This window comes from Zootoca vivipara, chromosome 3, assembly GCF_963506605.1.
Source record: "Zootoca vivipara chromosome 3, rZooViv1.1, whole genome shotgun sequence".
Taxonomy (NCBI): domain Eukaryota; kingdom Metazoa; phylum Chordata; class Lepidosauria; order Squamata; family Lacertidae; genus Zootoca; species Zootoca vivipara.
In genome coordinates, this window is record NC_083278.1 from 101,274,547 (window position 1) to 101,290,350 (window position 15,804).

Consider the following 15,804-nt stretch of genomic DNA (forward strand, 5'->3'; position numbering starts at 1 on the left):
AGTAAGAGCTGTTCGGCAGTGGAACTTGCTGCCAAGGAGTGTGGTGGAGTCTCCTCCTTTGGAGGTCTTTAAGCGGAGGCTTGACGGCCATCTGTCAGGAATGCTTTGGTGGTGTTTCCTGCTTGGCAGGGGGTTGGACTGGATGGCCCTTGTGGTCTCTTCCAACTCTATGATTCTATGGTACTCAGAAGCATAACTGCTTCCAACTGTGGGGACAGGGCGTAGCGATCATAACTTGCCGCTGTTGATAGGCTTTTCCTCCATGAATTGCTAGCAAAAGTGTGTGGGGGGTATGTGGGCTTTTAAAAAATCAAAAAATAAACCTCTAACTGATGTGGAAATGGGAACTGGATTTTAAGACCTGTAAAACAAGAAATTTACATAATTCAAAACTGATAGATTCATCCATCCCTAGTCTGAAGCTTTACAGAGAGCTGGCTAGGCCAATTAAAGTTTCAAATCATAAAATTGTAGAGTTGGAAGGGTCATTTGGTCCAACCCTCTGCAATGCAGGAATCTTTTGCTCCATGTGGGCCCCAAACCCATAACCCTGAGATTAAAAGTCTCGGGCTATACTGACTGAACTGTTTAGTGGAAGTGGTTGGGAGGTTGGCAGGGGGTAACAAGAAGCAGAGGTCTGGTTTAACTGGTTTGCTTGCCTCCCTCCCTTCTCACAGTGTAGACTGCAGCCTGTATTGTCCCACCAGCTCATTTCTTTCATTTCTTTTATTTATTTTTTCATTAAAAAATTATACACCGCTTGATAGTTTTGTTTTTTAAAAAAAAGAAAATCAAAAAACCTCAATGCGATTTACAAAAGATGAAACCGTTAAAAAAAATTAAAAAATGGGGTGGGTGAATCACTTTAAAACATGCTAAAGTTAGATTGTTTCTTTATTTTATTTATTTATTAAATTTATATACCACCTTATACCCGCAGGTCTCAGGGCAGAGTTCACAGGATAAAATCATAATATAAAAACAAGAAATACACAAAAGTAGGCTGTTATAGCAGGCAGGGAGCTCCAAAATGTAGGCGCTGCCGCACAAAATGATCAAGTTCTTACAAATGTGGAACAGGTATTATGTGGCACCAGTAGCCGTGTCGTTTACACCAATTGAGGCGGTCAAGTGGGCACATGTGAGATAAGGCAATACAGTATAGGTATACCTAGCCCCAAGCTGTAGGCGTGATTTTGACCTAAAGACCAAATGTAATGTGGAGGGGAGGTTGCATGATTGGGTCTCCTGAGACAGCCCACCAGCCAACTCTTGACAGCCCACCAACCATATCATGGATTCTTCAGCTGTGATTCCTGCATTGCATGGGGTAGTGTAAGTGACCCCTGGCGTCTCTCCCCCCCCCTTACAATTCTGTGATTCTATGTATGGCATCTCACTCAAATACAGCAGGCCTATCGAGCACCTAGTAGGGGCAATGGGTTTTACTTGGCTTGCTAGGTCAGATGTAGGGATCCGGGGGTCATTTCTATTCATTATGCATTTAAATGCAAACCTACTTAATTTGCGCGCGCGCGCACACACACACACACACACAAAACACAATACAATACAATACATGAACCAGTCCTCAGCCATCCTTTGGAAACCTCAGCTCTCCAAATTCTGCAATGGTGTTCTCCAGCTAAGCAATGCATATGCTGTAGGAAAATGTCCATGAAAATGCATGCATTTGTGAAAACTGCATACAGAAATGCATTGCTGCAGAGGAAATTGCATATATATTAGGGGGAAAGTACATATGTATACAGTACAAGAAATTCACACAAAAATGCTGGCGAATTTTCGTGAGTACCCAAATGTGAAGAACTGGACATAAGATGGAATAACGAAGGAACTGACAGATCTGCCCATCCCTTGCCACAAGCCACACTGGTCTTTTCTATGCGACTGTGGTGTTGCTGACCTTAGGTGTCCAGTTTTATCCTCATTTTCCCCACAGTTTAAAGGGTCGGTTCATTTGTGGCCTTGGCAAAAGGGCTCCACCTCTGAGTTCGTGTCATCTTTTGGCTGGCACCGTCTCAGGTCTTGCATTCTTCTTAGTTAAAACACAAAATCAAATGCGAGACTGGCCTTATCTGATCCCCACGATGAAAACAAAAGTCGCATTCTCGGTTCACATAAATATTTTCATAAAAAGATACATTGTTATATCAAAGCCCATCCTGTCGCAGTGTACCACCCATTGCTTTCTCGCGTTGCCTGTAGCGCTCTCCTTTTGTTTTGTTTTTTGTTAGCTCCCTAAGACTCTGCCCGGCTGCAGAAGGCATGAGTTGAATACTCTCTATTGGTATCCAGCATAGCATGATTGAGGTCTAAGGCAGGCAGAACATTTCCCAGTTTCTAAACCACATTAGAAAAATTGGGAGTGCCTTGCAGACTCTCACGCTCTATTCTCTCCCTCCTCCTCCTCCTCCTCTCCTTGCAAATTCGTTTCCAAAGTTAATCACCGTTCAGCATTACACTTGCACCAGTGACTAATCATTATTTACTTCTTGGTTCAGGAATCTCCTTTTACATATGCGTCTCCTGCACAACCTATTCCAACGTTAGAAGGAGCTAGGCAAATACTGACACTGTTTAGATGTACGGCTTCTCTTTGAGTTGCAGAGAAAGTAAAACTGAAGATTTGCATACATATCACAAAACAGTTAAAATGGCTTTTAAAACTGAACAAAGAAATTACTAAAGATAGTTTAAAAAATCAACATCTACAGCAAATACCTTTTCTTTCAGCTGGAAAATGCTTCTTGGGAAAAAAGTGTCTTCAATTGTTTTCTTGGAAATAAGGATAGTGGGCACCTGTTGTATTTTGACAGGAATGCTGTTCCACAGAAAGGGGGCAGCCACAGTGGAAGCCCTCCAAGAAACTCCAGAGCACCAAATTATTTGACATCATTTGTGATGTCTAGTGATTGACAGGTGGGTAGAAGCCACGCCCCCATCTGTGAAATTTGGCCTGTGAGGCAGATCATGAAAAAAGGCTCCCCACCCAGGACTATAATCATGATCAATGCTGAAAACATAAGGGATGGGGAATTCAGACATGTTGACTAAACCATGGTTTGGCCACTACAGTGGTACCTCGACTTACGAAGACGATCCGTTCCGCGGTCGTCTTCGCAAGTCGAAGTCTTCGGATGTCGAAGCGCCGCTACAGCTCATGCACGAAGCGCGATTTCGCACTTCTGCGCATGCACAGAACGCGCACTCCGGGCGCGCACGCCGGGGGGCCTTCCGGAGGCTTCGACTTCGGAAGTCGAATTCTTCGGAAGTCGAAGCCTTCGTAAGTCGAGGTACCACTGTACATCTGAACTATCCTAGGTGGAATTTGAACTAGGGTTTTCCCAGCTCACAGAACTTAGCCCCTACTGAGCTAAAGGCTTATTGGAAAGGTGAAAATAATTTCACTGGAAGAACGTGAAGAAGTTCTCTTCATGAATGGTCACCTGTACAATGTAAGCAGAGCCTTGACCTTAGCAGTGGGATAGTGGGGTAGGCCTTTTGTTACCATGAGAAAGAGAGACAGTCAGAAACCAGCCGAAAAGCATGCCAAGTTTACATTCCTGAAGGGGCAGCCGTTTTCCTGCAGAGTTTGTAGGAAGGGGACCAAGGCTTTCTGTCAGATAACAACAGCAAACTAATGCCGCAGAGAGGAAGTATGGAAACAGCATTTATCTTCTGTTTAAAAAGTTAATTATTTTAGATTCTTTAGTTGTTCCACTTTACTAAAAAGGGCTGGGTGGGGGTGGGGCAACCACACAAGCTTGTACTATCTCGCTGGGTTGGAACATATAGATGTTATTCATTTATTCAGTTACGGAAATTATATCCTGCTCTTGAGCCCCCAAAAAAGGAGAAGCTCCCAGAGCAGTTCGCAGATCAATGCAGACAAGGGGCAGAGCCTGCCCTGAGGCTTGCCATCTAAAAAGACACAGCACAAAAGGAGAGTGGATTGGGAGGGAAGAGGAAATAAGGAAACACAGGAATAAGTTTTTAGGTATGAGTTTGCCTGCTGAGCTGCGGGGTTGGAAATGTTTAAGGAGAGGGGGAGACAAAAGTAGCTAATTTCTCAGCTGCTGACAAAGTGGCCCTCTTTACAAAAACACATATATTAGGGCAGGCATAGGCAAACTCAGCCCTCCGTATGTTTTGGGACTACAGCTCCCATCATCCCTGACCACTGGTTCTGTTAGCTATTCTTACCATTCAGAAGTCATCAGTTGACACTCTCAAATCTAACCTCCTGAGAGGATTGGCCTGAGTTGCCAGTCCAGAAAAAAATGGAGTTTGGAGAGAGCAATGGCCTTTGACTCCTGAGGTCTATATTTTCAGAACCCATCCTATATTTTGTGATTGCATATCATCATCACCACCACCACCAACAACAACAACAACAGCAACAGCATACTGTACTGCCCTTCATCTGAAAATCTAAGGCAGTTCACAGCATAAAAGTACAGTCTAAAACTACAGAGTACAAAATGAAAATAATAACCCCCTCCACAATTGCAAGTTTTAAAATGGTTTTTAATGTTGCCATCCACCATTGGAACTTAGGCTGGAGGGTAGGTAATAAGTAGTAGTAGTAGTAGTAGTAGTAGTAGTAGTAGTAATTAGTAGTGGTATTGGGCTCCCAGCACCTACTTTCAAAGTAACCTCCTTGGAAACTAGTCACTAAGAAAGACCATAGGTGAGACTGGCTGCAAGAAGAGAGACTTCCTTTCAGAACATTGGTTTCCATGTGATGTTGTCCTCTACTCTGTTCTAGACTACAATTGGTGGGCATCAGTAGCTGTTTTTGAGCCATTGCTAAGCATTTCTGTTACCACACATTGGGATGGTGACCTTGTTGCAATGAGGATGTAGTAAAATGCTTTTGTCCCTCTATTCTCTGCGAAGATCTCCAGATCTCCCCGTTTGGGGGGGGGGGGAGAGTGTTAAACTAGTGGCAGAAGGCCCCAATTTTGACCAGAGCAGCATCAGTGGTGGAAGGGTCTTTAATGCTTTCCATCTATTATTCTTTTTTCCAGTCAGTGTCCTTCCCCACACTCACACTGCTGCTTTTAGCTGCACAGGAAGAAAAACTACAGCTACTTGCATTTCCCCAAACTGGTAATATTAGCAACTTGTGTGGGGCATTTAGATTGAGAGAATGGTGTGGGTTCTGCAAACCTTGTCTCCCAGCACCTAGTAAATGCCAGAGACCCCCCTGCAGCTGCTTTAAATGATAAGAAAGAAAGCTTAAGTAGGTAAACATACTTGATATATCATTTCACACATACATAAATTCCATAAATAATACAAAAACCTGTTGTTATAGAACAGCAATCTGTATGAATTTGCCTGTGGAAAGACTTCCCATTACAGAGTCCTCCTAAAGTCTATCCTTCTGCAATGGAAACTTGTTGAGGATGGAGGGATGTTGTACAGCTAAAAGCTACTTGCTTCTCCCCTTCAAGTACACCCTTGAGAACACAGCTGAGAAATCTATCCTTCAAAAAGAAAAGAAAAGTTAATCCTGTCTTCCTCTGGGATATTCACAGAATACCAACAGATACCTACCAAACGCTGGGAATTTTTAATTTGTGGGACTTGACCCACCTCTAACCTTGTGTGCTTGGAATTTTCAAACATGGGGGAAAGGATTGGCTGGCTGGCTGGCGCTGTCACACAGGGATGTTGCTCTCTTGGGGACCTTGATATATAATCTGAAGCAGGAACTAGACACAGGGGGAGTGTAACCCTATCAGTTCTGATGGGCCTCTTAGCAACTTCTGATACCTTCTACTATGTGACTCTTATGGTGGGCTGTAAGCCACTCTTTTGTAGTGGGTCCAGTACTTCATGGAAGGGTGGTTTGAGAAGGTGGCATTAGTTAATTCCTATCAACCCACCCCTAAGGTTACCCCTAAGTAGAATTCCATTTGATATTTGTCAATCGTCGTGGCTACTCTAGAGTAACTCCGCCTGAGTCCAGTTTGTCTTCAAAGATGTTTATTGTGCTATTTATTTACAGTGTGTTGTTGTTTAGTCGTTTAGTCGTGTCTGACTCTTCGTGACCCCATGGACCAGAGCACGCCAGGCACTCCTGTCTTCCACTGCCTCCCGCAGTTTGGTCAAACTCATGTTCGTAGCTTCGAGAACACTGTCCAACCATCTCGTTCTCTGTCGTCCTCTTCTCCTTGTGCCCTCCATCTTTCCCAATATCAGGGTCTTTTCCGGGGAGTCTTCTCTTCTCATGAGGTGGCCAAAGTATTGGAGCCTCAGCTTCACGATCTGTCCTTCCAGTGAGCACTCAGGGCTGATTTCCTTCAGAATGGATAGGTTTGATCTTCTTGCAGGCCATGGGACTCTCAAGAGTCTCCTCCAGCACCAGAGACAGCTTAAAACATGACCTCTCATCCCGAATCAGAATCCGGCAATGGCGTACGTCTGTTCCTACGCCAGCAAACTAGTCTCGGCACCCCAAAACGGCGGCCCCTTGACCTGCATTGCGGCGCTCTCCTTACTTCCTGCACCGGAAGGAGTGATGCCCTTTCAGCTTCCTCCCTAAGCGGTCGGTGCCCTGGCTCTGCAACATCCCTGTGCAGTCACCCTTACAATATTTCTTAAATATCTTGAGCAATGTGTGTGCAGTAGGTTATAATATTTGTGTGATGTTTTAGATATATGCTGCCCATGAAGTCCTCTTCAGGTCTGGCAAGATGATCAACGACGAGCAATCTTCTTGTTTTATTTCTGTCGGTCGTGAAAATTGGACCACCTTGCCAAAATCCTGGAGCATTTCTGCGTTTCAGACAAAAAAAGCAGTCCCAATTATCTCATCACAATTACCTAACCACAAATATTTTTCTGAAGAAGTTCCTTGGAAGTCCCATCACTTACAAGTGCTAAACTGGACTTAAGAAAAGCAGATTCACGTGGTAAAATCAAATCTGGGAAAATGTGGGTTGGGTAGATCCACCTAGCATCAGCATCACTGTGAGCTGAGAAGGTTCGACCTGAGTGCTCTGACATGGTTTGAAAATACTGGGAAGAGCAACCAACCTGCTCATGAAAGTTTTCCAGTAGCACAGTAACTTTTCAGCTGAGTATGTACTGTGTGTCTAAATGGAGCTTGTGGCCAGTTTCAGTGAAACTCCCTCAAGTTGCATCACATAGCATTAATTCTCTTGAATCTGCACCAATGCAGTTGCGATGGAGGGCCTAATTCCTAAATGATTAATAAATAATTCCTAGATCCAGATGGGTTTCAGTTTGGTACCCCTCCTCTGTTTATTATTTTTGTTTGTTTGTTTGTTTGCCACCCATCTGACCGGGTTGCCCCACCCACTCCGGGCAGCAGCCAGCAAAATATAAAAAAAAACAAAAAAAAACACCAAACATTAAAAACTTCAGATGTCTTCTAAAAGACATATGGTTGTTTATCAGTTTGTCATCTGGTGGGAGGGTGGGCATGAATACTGAGTAACTTCACTTTTCGCAGTGAGGGAACCGCTAGAAGACCCTTGGAGCTGGACCTCAGTGTCCAGGCAGAACGATGGCGGTGGAGACGCTTCTTCCAAGTATACAAGACTGGGGCTATTTAGGGCTTTAAAGGTCAGCACCAGCACTTGCGCTTATGCTTGGAAACTTACTGGGAGCCAGTATAGATCCTCTTTATTAAATAAGAACACCTATGTTTCACACATGTACAGTGCCATCTATTCTTAAAATTACTGACCATGTTATATCTTGTGTGTTTTTTAGAGTAATTGAATAAGATGTGGGATAAGTATTTCAATACTTCTTTTTCCAGTGTGAGTGGGGGAAAGGCAAACGTGGGCAAAGGAACTGGATACTCCAGTCTCCATAATCTCGCTCCTGGAAACCAGTTTCATTAGTCTTCAATTCATTTGCAAGACACGCTAACCTGGCATTTTATCCATACCTGAACTTGAAAGCACCTGAACAAAATAAGCAATGTGCTATTTGATAAGTCAAATTCACCTTGTCAATTGATACGAATGCAAAACTCAACAACAATATGTCTATAGATAAACTTGGCCTCTGAGGACACGATGACCTCATTTTTCAAGCATTCAACCATAATTCTTCATCTGACTAAAATGTAAGAGTGCCATACCATCCTTTCAGCATCTTTCAACATGCGGCTTTTTTTTCCAGGTAAAGCTTGCTAGCGGTTTTGCATGGACGGATTAAGACCATGCATAGTAAAAAAGCTTTAATTTACACCTCACTGCCTCTATTCTAAAGTGTTTATTTTATCTGTTTTATAAAAATTGCATAACAGTTTACCGTCATAATATTTTTCTGGTTAGTAAAAAAGGACAAGTGGCATTCTTTCTTTTAAGGGCAAAGCTTGGAGAAAGGAATCTTACACGGTTTTAAACTCAGCAGGCTTGCTGGGACAGAGGAGCTACCAAAGGAATAATTTGGTACAAAGCAGACTGACTTGAAATCTAGAAATGCAATTGGATTAGAAATCCACCAAGAAGTCATCCCACATGACAGGATCCCATGCATTTGGTAGAAAAATTGGATTCATATAATTTGTATTATTTGGGTTTTGTTTTGTTTTTAACATTTTTTTTTTGTAAGCCACTCTGAAAACTTGAATGGAGAGTTCAGGCACAAATCTTAAAAATAAAATAATACATTACCAAAAATTGTAGATGCATCAATATTGCAGTTTCACACACACACACACACACACATATATATAAAGAAATCTGTGCAATATTGGAAGAAGCTGGGCATATGAAACAATGTAATTGAATGTATTGTTGAAAATATGAAAAAATGCATTACATTGGTTGAAAAATTGGTTGCAAAAATATGGACATTAGTCAAACTGCATATAAAAATGTGTTTATTAGAAGAAATTCACACTAAATGGCTGATATATGTTTTTAATCGCCGCAAAAGTGTGGAGGACCATATTTATGATTGGAAAGAAGAGAAACTGGGAGATCTAAAATTGGCCTATCCTAACGCACATTCCCGGTTCCATAAGCCACAGTTTAGGAGGCCAGGAAAAAGGTTGTCCAAACCACACACATCAATGTGTGTGAATGCCTGTTTCTGTGTGAGAGAAAGTGTGCATGTGAGAGAGGGCATCAATCTGCGCCCATTTTTGGCTCACTTACACTTGGCAGAACAGTTCCCTGCCAGAAACGGTTTCTCACTGCCAACCAATATCAAGGTTACTGTATAGACCTCTCCTCAGCCCTGCTTGCACATCGTTTATGTGGTGATAGGTATTTGAGGCCTAGCTCATTCTGTTCTTTCCCTGCCCCAACCCACCCCAAAAAGAAAATGTACAGCACTCAGTCATTTAAATTGACTGAATCCTCCAGATGCAAGACATTAGCAAACTAGTTTTGAAGAAATACAGCCTAATACATCACTGTTTCGTTCTCACAAGCCAGGAGTTTTCCTGGTCAAGCTGTTTGTTTTCATGGGTTAATACATTGTGAATAGAATTCGCCTTCCCTAGTTTTGGGCTGACCCCTCTTTTGGTCTCCAAGCTAAGACCACAAAAAAAAAAACACTGAGATTTAATAGTTGTCCTCTAAATTACCCAGCATTGTATCTTTGAGAAAGATCTGATTTAAAGGCAGATTGGCATTAGTAAAGTGAAACCAGTAAAAGGGAAGATGGATGTGTTCCTCAGCCCAGCAGTTGTTTACTAAGAGAGTCAGTTAGTGAGAAAGTTGGCTGTTCCTTTTGAGCAGGTTCCAATAAGCTCTGCTCCTAACCCCATACCTCATTAAAGTCTAACCCTGCAAGGTGTTAACAGATTTTTTTTTCCCTTTTCACTCAAATTAACATGGGATTGAGGGACAGGGTAGGGTTTTTTCCAGAGGTGATAAGGATCCTTTAGGGGTTTTTTTTGCAAGGACATTGTCATAAGCAGAGTCCCAATTTACCCTGATTACATTGCTCACTTGAGAATTGGGCTCCGTTTAGCGTGGTGCCAGTGTGCCAAACTCTTGGAGTTTGCCCAGAAGTGACCCATGAACTGCTGAAGGTGATTCCCCACTCATGATCTAAACAAATGAGAATAAACTATCCTGAGTTTTCTAAACAATGAAAGAAACTTGACTTCTACTAAGGTGGAATATGTCAGTTTGCATTTCTTAGTATTGATCTGATGTGAAGAGATCTTTCCTATTCTAATTAATCCAAGAGGGTTGTGGAAGCTTCTCTGTGTCTTTAAAGATGTTTATTGTGCTATTTATTTACAGTGTGTTGTTGTTTAGTCGTTTAGTCGTGTCCGACTCTTCGTGACCCCATGGTCCATAGCACGCCAGGCACTCCTGTCTTGCACTGCCTCCCACAGTTTGGTCAAACTCATGTTCATAGCTTCGAGAACACTGTCCAACCATCTCGTCCTCTGTCGTCCCCTTCTCCTAGTGCCCTCCATCTTTCCCAACATCAGGGTCTTTTCCAAGGATTCTTCTCTTCTCATGAGGTGGCCAAAGTATTGGAGCCTCAGCTTCACGATCTGTCCTTCCAGTGAGCACTCAGGGCTGATTTCCTTCAGAATGGATAGGTTTGATCTTCTTGCAGTCCATGGGACTCTCAAGAGTCTCCTCCAGCACCAGAATTCAAAAGCATCAATTCTTCGGCGATCAGCCTTCTTTATGGTCCAGCTCTCACTTCCATACATCACTACTGGGAAAACCATAGCTTTAACTATACGGACCTTTGTCGGCAAGGTGATGTCTCTGCTTTTTAAGATGCTGTCTAGGTTTGTCATTGCTTTTCTCCCAAGAAGCAGGCGTCTTTTAATTTCGTGACTGCTAAACAACAACAAGCAGTAAAGCTCTGCTGGATGAAATATAATTGCCTCTGGTCTATTTTTGGGAATCCTGCAACGTGTTAAAGTTTTTACTCTGCTAACTTTACATTGGAATCTGCTCTGAGTAGAATTTCATGACAGAATGACCCTCCTGCTTCTTTATTATTCAAGGGACCTGAAACTGGACAATATTCTTCTGGATGCAGAAGGTCACTGCAAACTGGCTGACTTTGGGATGTGTAAGGAAGGGATCTTGAATGGAGTAACGACTACTACCTTTTGTGGAACGCCGGACTACATAGCTCCAGAGGTATCGCAGTTCATGTCTAAAAGTCTGGGGAAGTGTCTTCCATAATGCTGGCTTGAGCACAAAGGATCAGTTTGCCCAGTTCCCTCCATGCAACCATTCAGGGGGGTTCTGCATTTTGGTGACTGGGAGGACAGTCTCACAGAAACCTGGGGTTACCCTTGCCATCAGCCATGATGGGATTGCAGCCTTTCCAATGATTTCTGCGGCACGTTGTCAGAGCAACTGGGGTTGTAGGCACCACTACAATCCCAGGTACATGTTGACTTCTAGCTGACGCAGGAATATCTCTGTGTTGCATTGGCACGCATGAGCCAGAGATTGACCACATGGAGATAACTGGTCAGTTGCGCCACGTGGATAAGCCACCTCAAAGAATGTAATATATGCTCTCTTTTTTTATTTAAAATATAAAGGAAAAAGAAACAAATTGAATTTTCTATTATACTAGGAACAGAATGCTTGTAAACTGTAATTCCATCGTTTAACTCTTTTCCTTATCAAGCATAGCTGCCAAGTCTCCCGTATTCCCCAGGAAACCCCCGTTTTTCCAGCTGTCCCCAGCCGAAAAAAACGGATTTTTTTTGTTTCCCCCCGGTTTATTCTGGCGCGGGGGCCATTTTGGAACTGGGCGGAGCATGCTCAGAAGCGACTTTTGATGCTGCTTTGCCCAGTTCCAAAATGGCTGCAGCGCGACTTCTGGTGCGGTGGCCATTTTGGAACAGGGCGGAGCAGCATCAAAAGTCGCTTCTGAGCATGTTCCGCCCAGTTCCAAAATGGCGGCAGCGCTACTTCCGGTCCAGTCCCTTATTTCTCAGGCCGGAACTTGGCAGGTATGTTATCAAGTGCCATGGAATATAACTTCATCCTGCTACTTTGGGATGGGTGGGGAATGTGGAAAACGAGATAAGCTTGATCACACCGTGTAAAGAGCAGGAGGTGGAATCTCAAGGGCATTCTTGGAGGCTGTGCCAGGCCCCAATTACCCTACATTGTTCTTATTATAGATTGTGCCCCATTAAAAGAGGCCACAAGTTCTTGAAACCCTTCAAATTAAGGGCTAAAACCCTGGGTGAAAAAGGAAAGGTTTTGCCTGGTGCCTAAAAATAGATAAAAGTTGGTGCAAGGCAAGCCTCCCTAGGAGAGCATCCATCTCTCTCCATTTTTTAAAACTTAAAAAAGTGTTTGTTTTAAACTTTGCACCGCACCCAGCCTCCCTGTAAGCAATGCACAGTTGTTGGTGAGCCCCAGTCACTCACCATCTTCAGCTGGGCAGAGGCATATATACATATAAATTAGCATGTGCCAATATTATGCAAATGTTGTCATGGGGCTGGGTCCCACACCTTTGAAATACTGTGCGATGCCACTGACAAAGCTCCTTTTACCTGCTAGTGTTCAAGCCCAAGGCTCCTTGTTATACATGTGCACAAATAGAGTATTGCTTTTGTTGAAAAGATAATGTATGGCATATGTCGTGTTCCCAATGGGCCTTGGACTTCACAGTTGTTCTAAGGGGCAGCATGCTTCTCTCAGGCTCTCAACGCATTTATTTCTTTCTTTCCCAATTTCCATAACAGATTCTTCAGGAATTGGAATACGGTCCCTCGGTCGATTGGTGGGCGCTGGGTGTCCTTATGTACGAAATGATGGCTGGCCAACCCCCCTTCGAAGCTGACAATGAAGACGACCTCTTTGAATCCATCCTGCATGATGATGTGCTATATCCAGTGTGGCTTAGCAAAGAAGCTGTTAGCATTTTGAAAGCTGTAAGAGACTGTCCCTTTCTCTCTCTCTCTCTCTCTCTCTCTCTCTCCTGCTCTTCCTTATTAAATTTGACTCCCCCTCATAGCTGCCAAGTTATCCCTTTTTTAAAGGGATTTTCCCTTATGCTGAATAGGCTTCCTCGCGAGAAAAGGGAAAACTTGGCAGCTATGCTCCCCCTCCCTTTTCACTACAGCAATTTAAGAGCAGCCACCACTGGGAGTTCAACTGCAGTTCAGAGTGCTACTGTCCGTATAAGGGGGTCTGGAATGAATTACGCTTCTTGTGGGAAAGGGACAAAATGTTTGTGTTCTTTGTGTTCTGTGTGCTGCATCAATGCATGCACTTGAGAATCATGTTTCAGGGAAAAGGAAAACGCAAGCAGACTAAATGGCCTTACGGTAGGGGAAGGGTTATGTAATTAAAGAAACTCAGCCTGCAGGTTTGCTTTGGGCCCTGATCCAAAACACTGGAACGCGTCACTGGCATATGGATCCTAGCCACATTGACTTGGAAATAGGGCCTGTTGATTTCGGTGGGACTTAACTCCCAAGTAAGCCTGCATAGGATTGTGTATCCTCTGTGCAAAATTCATTTAATTTAAAGGTAATAACATTATTTTTATTACTATTACTATTATTATTATATACCACCCTTCATCAAAAGATCTCAGGGTGGTTTGCAAGATAAAAATTCAAGATAAAAGTGCAAAGTTAAACCAGAAGCAACAAACCAATTCAAGAATAAGAATAAAATTTGTTGAATCCCATCTATCTGACTGGGTTGCCCCAGTCACTCTGGGTAGCTTCCAACGGAATATAACCAACACAAGATGCACCAGACATTGAGAGCTTCCTGACACAATTAAAGATAGCTATTATACAATTAGGGACCCGGGTGGCGCTGTGGGTTAAACCACACAGCCTAGGGCTTGCTGATCAGAAGGTTGGTGGTTCGAATCCCTGTGACGGGGTGAACTCCCGTTGTTCGGTCCCAGCTCCTGCCAATCTAGCATTTCGAAAGCACGCAGTGCAAGTAGATAAATAGGTACCGCTACGGCGGGAAGGTAAACGGCGTTTCCGTGTGCTGCTCTGGTTCACCAGAAGTGGCTTAGTCATGCTGGCCACATGACCCGGAAGCTGTACGCCGGCTCCCTCGGCCAATAACGCGAGATGAGCGCCGCAACCCCAGAGTCATACACGGCTGGACCTAATGGTCAGGAGTCCCTTTACCTTTACCTTTAAACTACTGTTTCTCCACCAAATAGCTTAGCCAGGTCTATCATTCATTCTGAGTGTTGAGTACCAACAGGTTCCTACAAGGAGCCCTGTAGGTCAGACACAAAATCCCTACTGTGGCTGCTCATCAGAAAAAGTGCAGGCATTTTAATCTAGAAAGTGAATATTACCAGCACACACTGGGTTCTAGGAAGGAAGGAACCCCAGGCACCCTAGTCCTGGGGGTCTCTAGAACCCCAACCTTTCCCTTTGCTTCTGTCTCAGCTGTTCAGCTGCTTCTTCTACCCTACTGTCCTCCCTGCTTCTCATCGCTTCTGCTCCAAGTACTTGGGCATCTTGACCTAGAATGCTAACAACCTTGGATGCCATGCCTTAGGCCACAAAGCTGCTAACCCATTTCTTTAATTAAAAAAAAGTTGTGGCAAGAAATGCAGGCAAATTTTGGCCAAAAATGAAGCAACGCTGCTTCAAAGAGAAGTTTCAGCTCCCCACGTGGAGCCCACCAAAGACCCTTCTATCCACCCAATGACTGGCATAAAAACTTCACATGCATGCCAAACTATTGGCAAACATTATGCTTGTTGCATAGAATGCTGTCCCGTCCGTGTCCCCCCCGAGGAACCTTGGATGACCTCAATAAGGGGCTGTAACCATTTGAAGTATCCCTAACTCCCCCTGATTTTATGGGGGTCTGGAAAAACCCCATCCTATGGGTGGCATTCACTTTTACGCTATTACAGTACTAACATTCTCTCTGCACAAGCATTTTTGCTTGTCGGATGGAGCAGTGCCGTCTCTTCTCCCCACCCACTGAACCAGTTTCAGGGGGCGCTGTAGTCGTGGGAGGAAATGAGAGAAATTCCTTTTGCACAAGTGGAAGTCCTTGCACAGGGCTCCCACTAACAGGATGTGCTAAGTGAAACCCAGAACAAAAAGCATGGGTTGGTAGAGTTACATCTTGCACAGCACATATGAAGGATTCTGGCCTTTTGCATTTAGCTCTCCCCACCCCACATCCCAGGGGGAAAAAAAGGTTTAGGCTTAGCTTTGTGTTTGAAACTTGTGTTCTTCATCTTGTACTTTAACAGCATGCAGTTAACAGAGGAGCAGGAACAGAGGAAATGAAGGGGCGTCTATGTACTTGACTGCCGAAAATTAGCAAGGGATTAGCTTTGGAACGCTTTGTTTCCTCGCATTGTACTGTTAGACATGCGTTTTGTTCGTCAGGCACTGTAAATCAGAGTCTTATTAAGTCATTGAAAAGCATTTCTTTTAGCAGCTTTTGCAGAATGGGCTTTGCTTTCTATTCAGCTGATTTTCTGTGCAGTTTATTTCTATTTTCCAGAAACGTTTTATAATCTCAGCAACCCCAGATGCTTTGAAATCAAAAACTATGAGAACCTGGAATTTAATTTCTCCAAACCCAAACTAAAATCCTTGTTGGCAGAAATCCCATTTTGCTGCAGAGGCTTCTTGACAGTGCACACAGCCCTGAAGTTATTTTTAAAAATGTTTAAATATCTTGTGACTTCTGGGAATTCAAAACCATTTTTGTTTTTGTTTTTTCCTAAGGCTTAGGCTTGCTTCCCTTCAAAATGAGAATAATATGAGGAAGGTGAAGCCATAGCTTTATATCTATTGCATGCAGAATATCCCAGGCTCAA

At 43.5% G+C, this 15,804-nt stretch overlaps 1 protein-coding gene across 1 annotated transcript in view; it reads left to right on the forward strand.

The window, feature by feature from the left end:
* PRKCE (protein kinase C epsilon) overlaps positions 1-15,804 on the forward strand; it is a 323,510-nt gene that overhangs the window by 286,543 nt on the left and 21,163 nt on the right. Inside the window, exons 12-13 of the mRNA XM_035111183.2 lie at positions 11,003-11,141; positions 12,719-12,907. Of these exons, the coding sequence (XP_034967074.1) occupies positions 11,003-11,141; positions 12,719-12,907 (328 nt within the window). The remainder of the gene's footprint in view (positions 1-11,002; positions 11,142-12,718; positions 12,908-15,804) is intronic.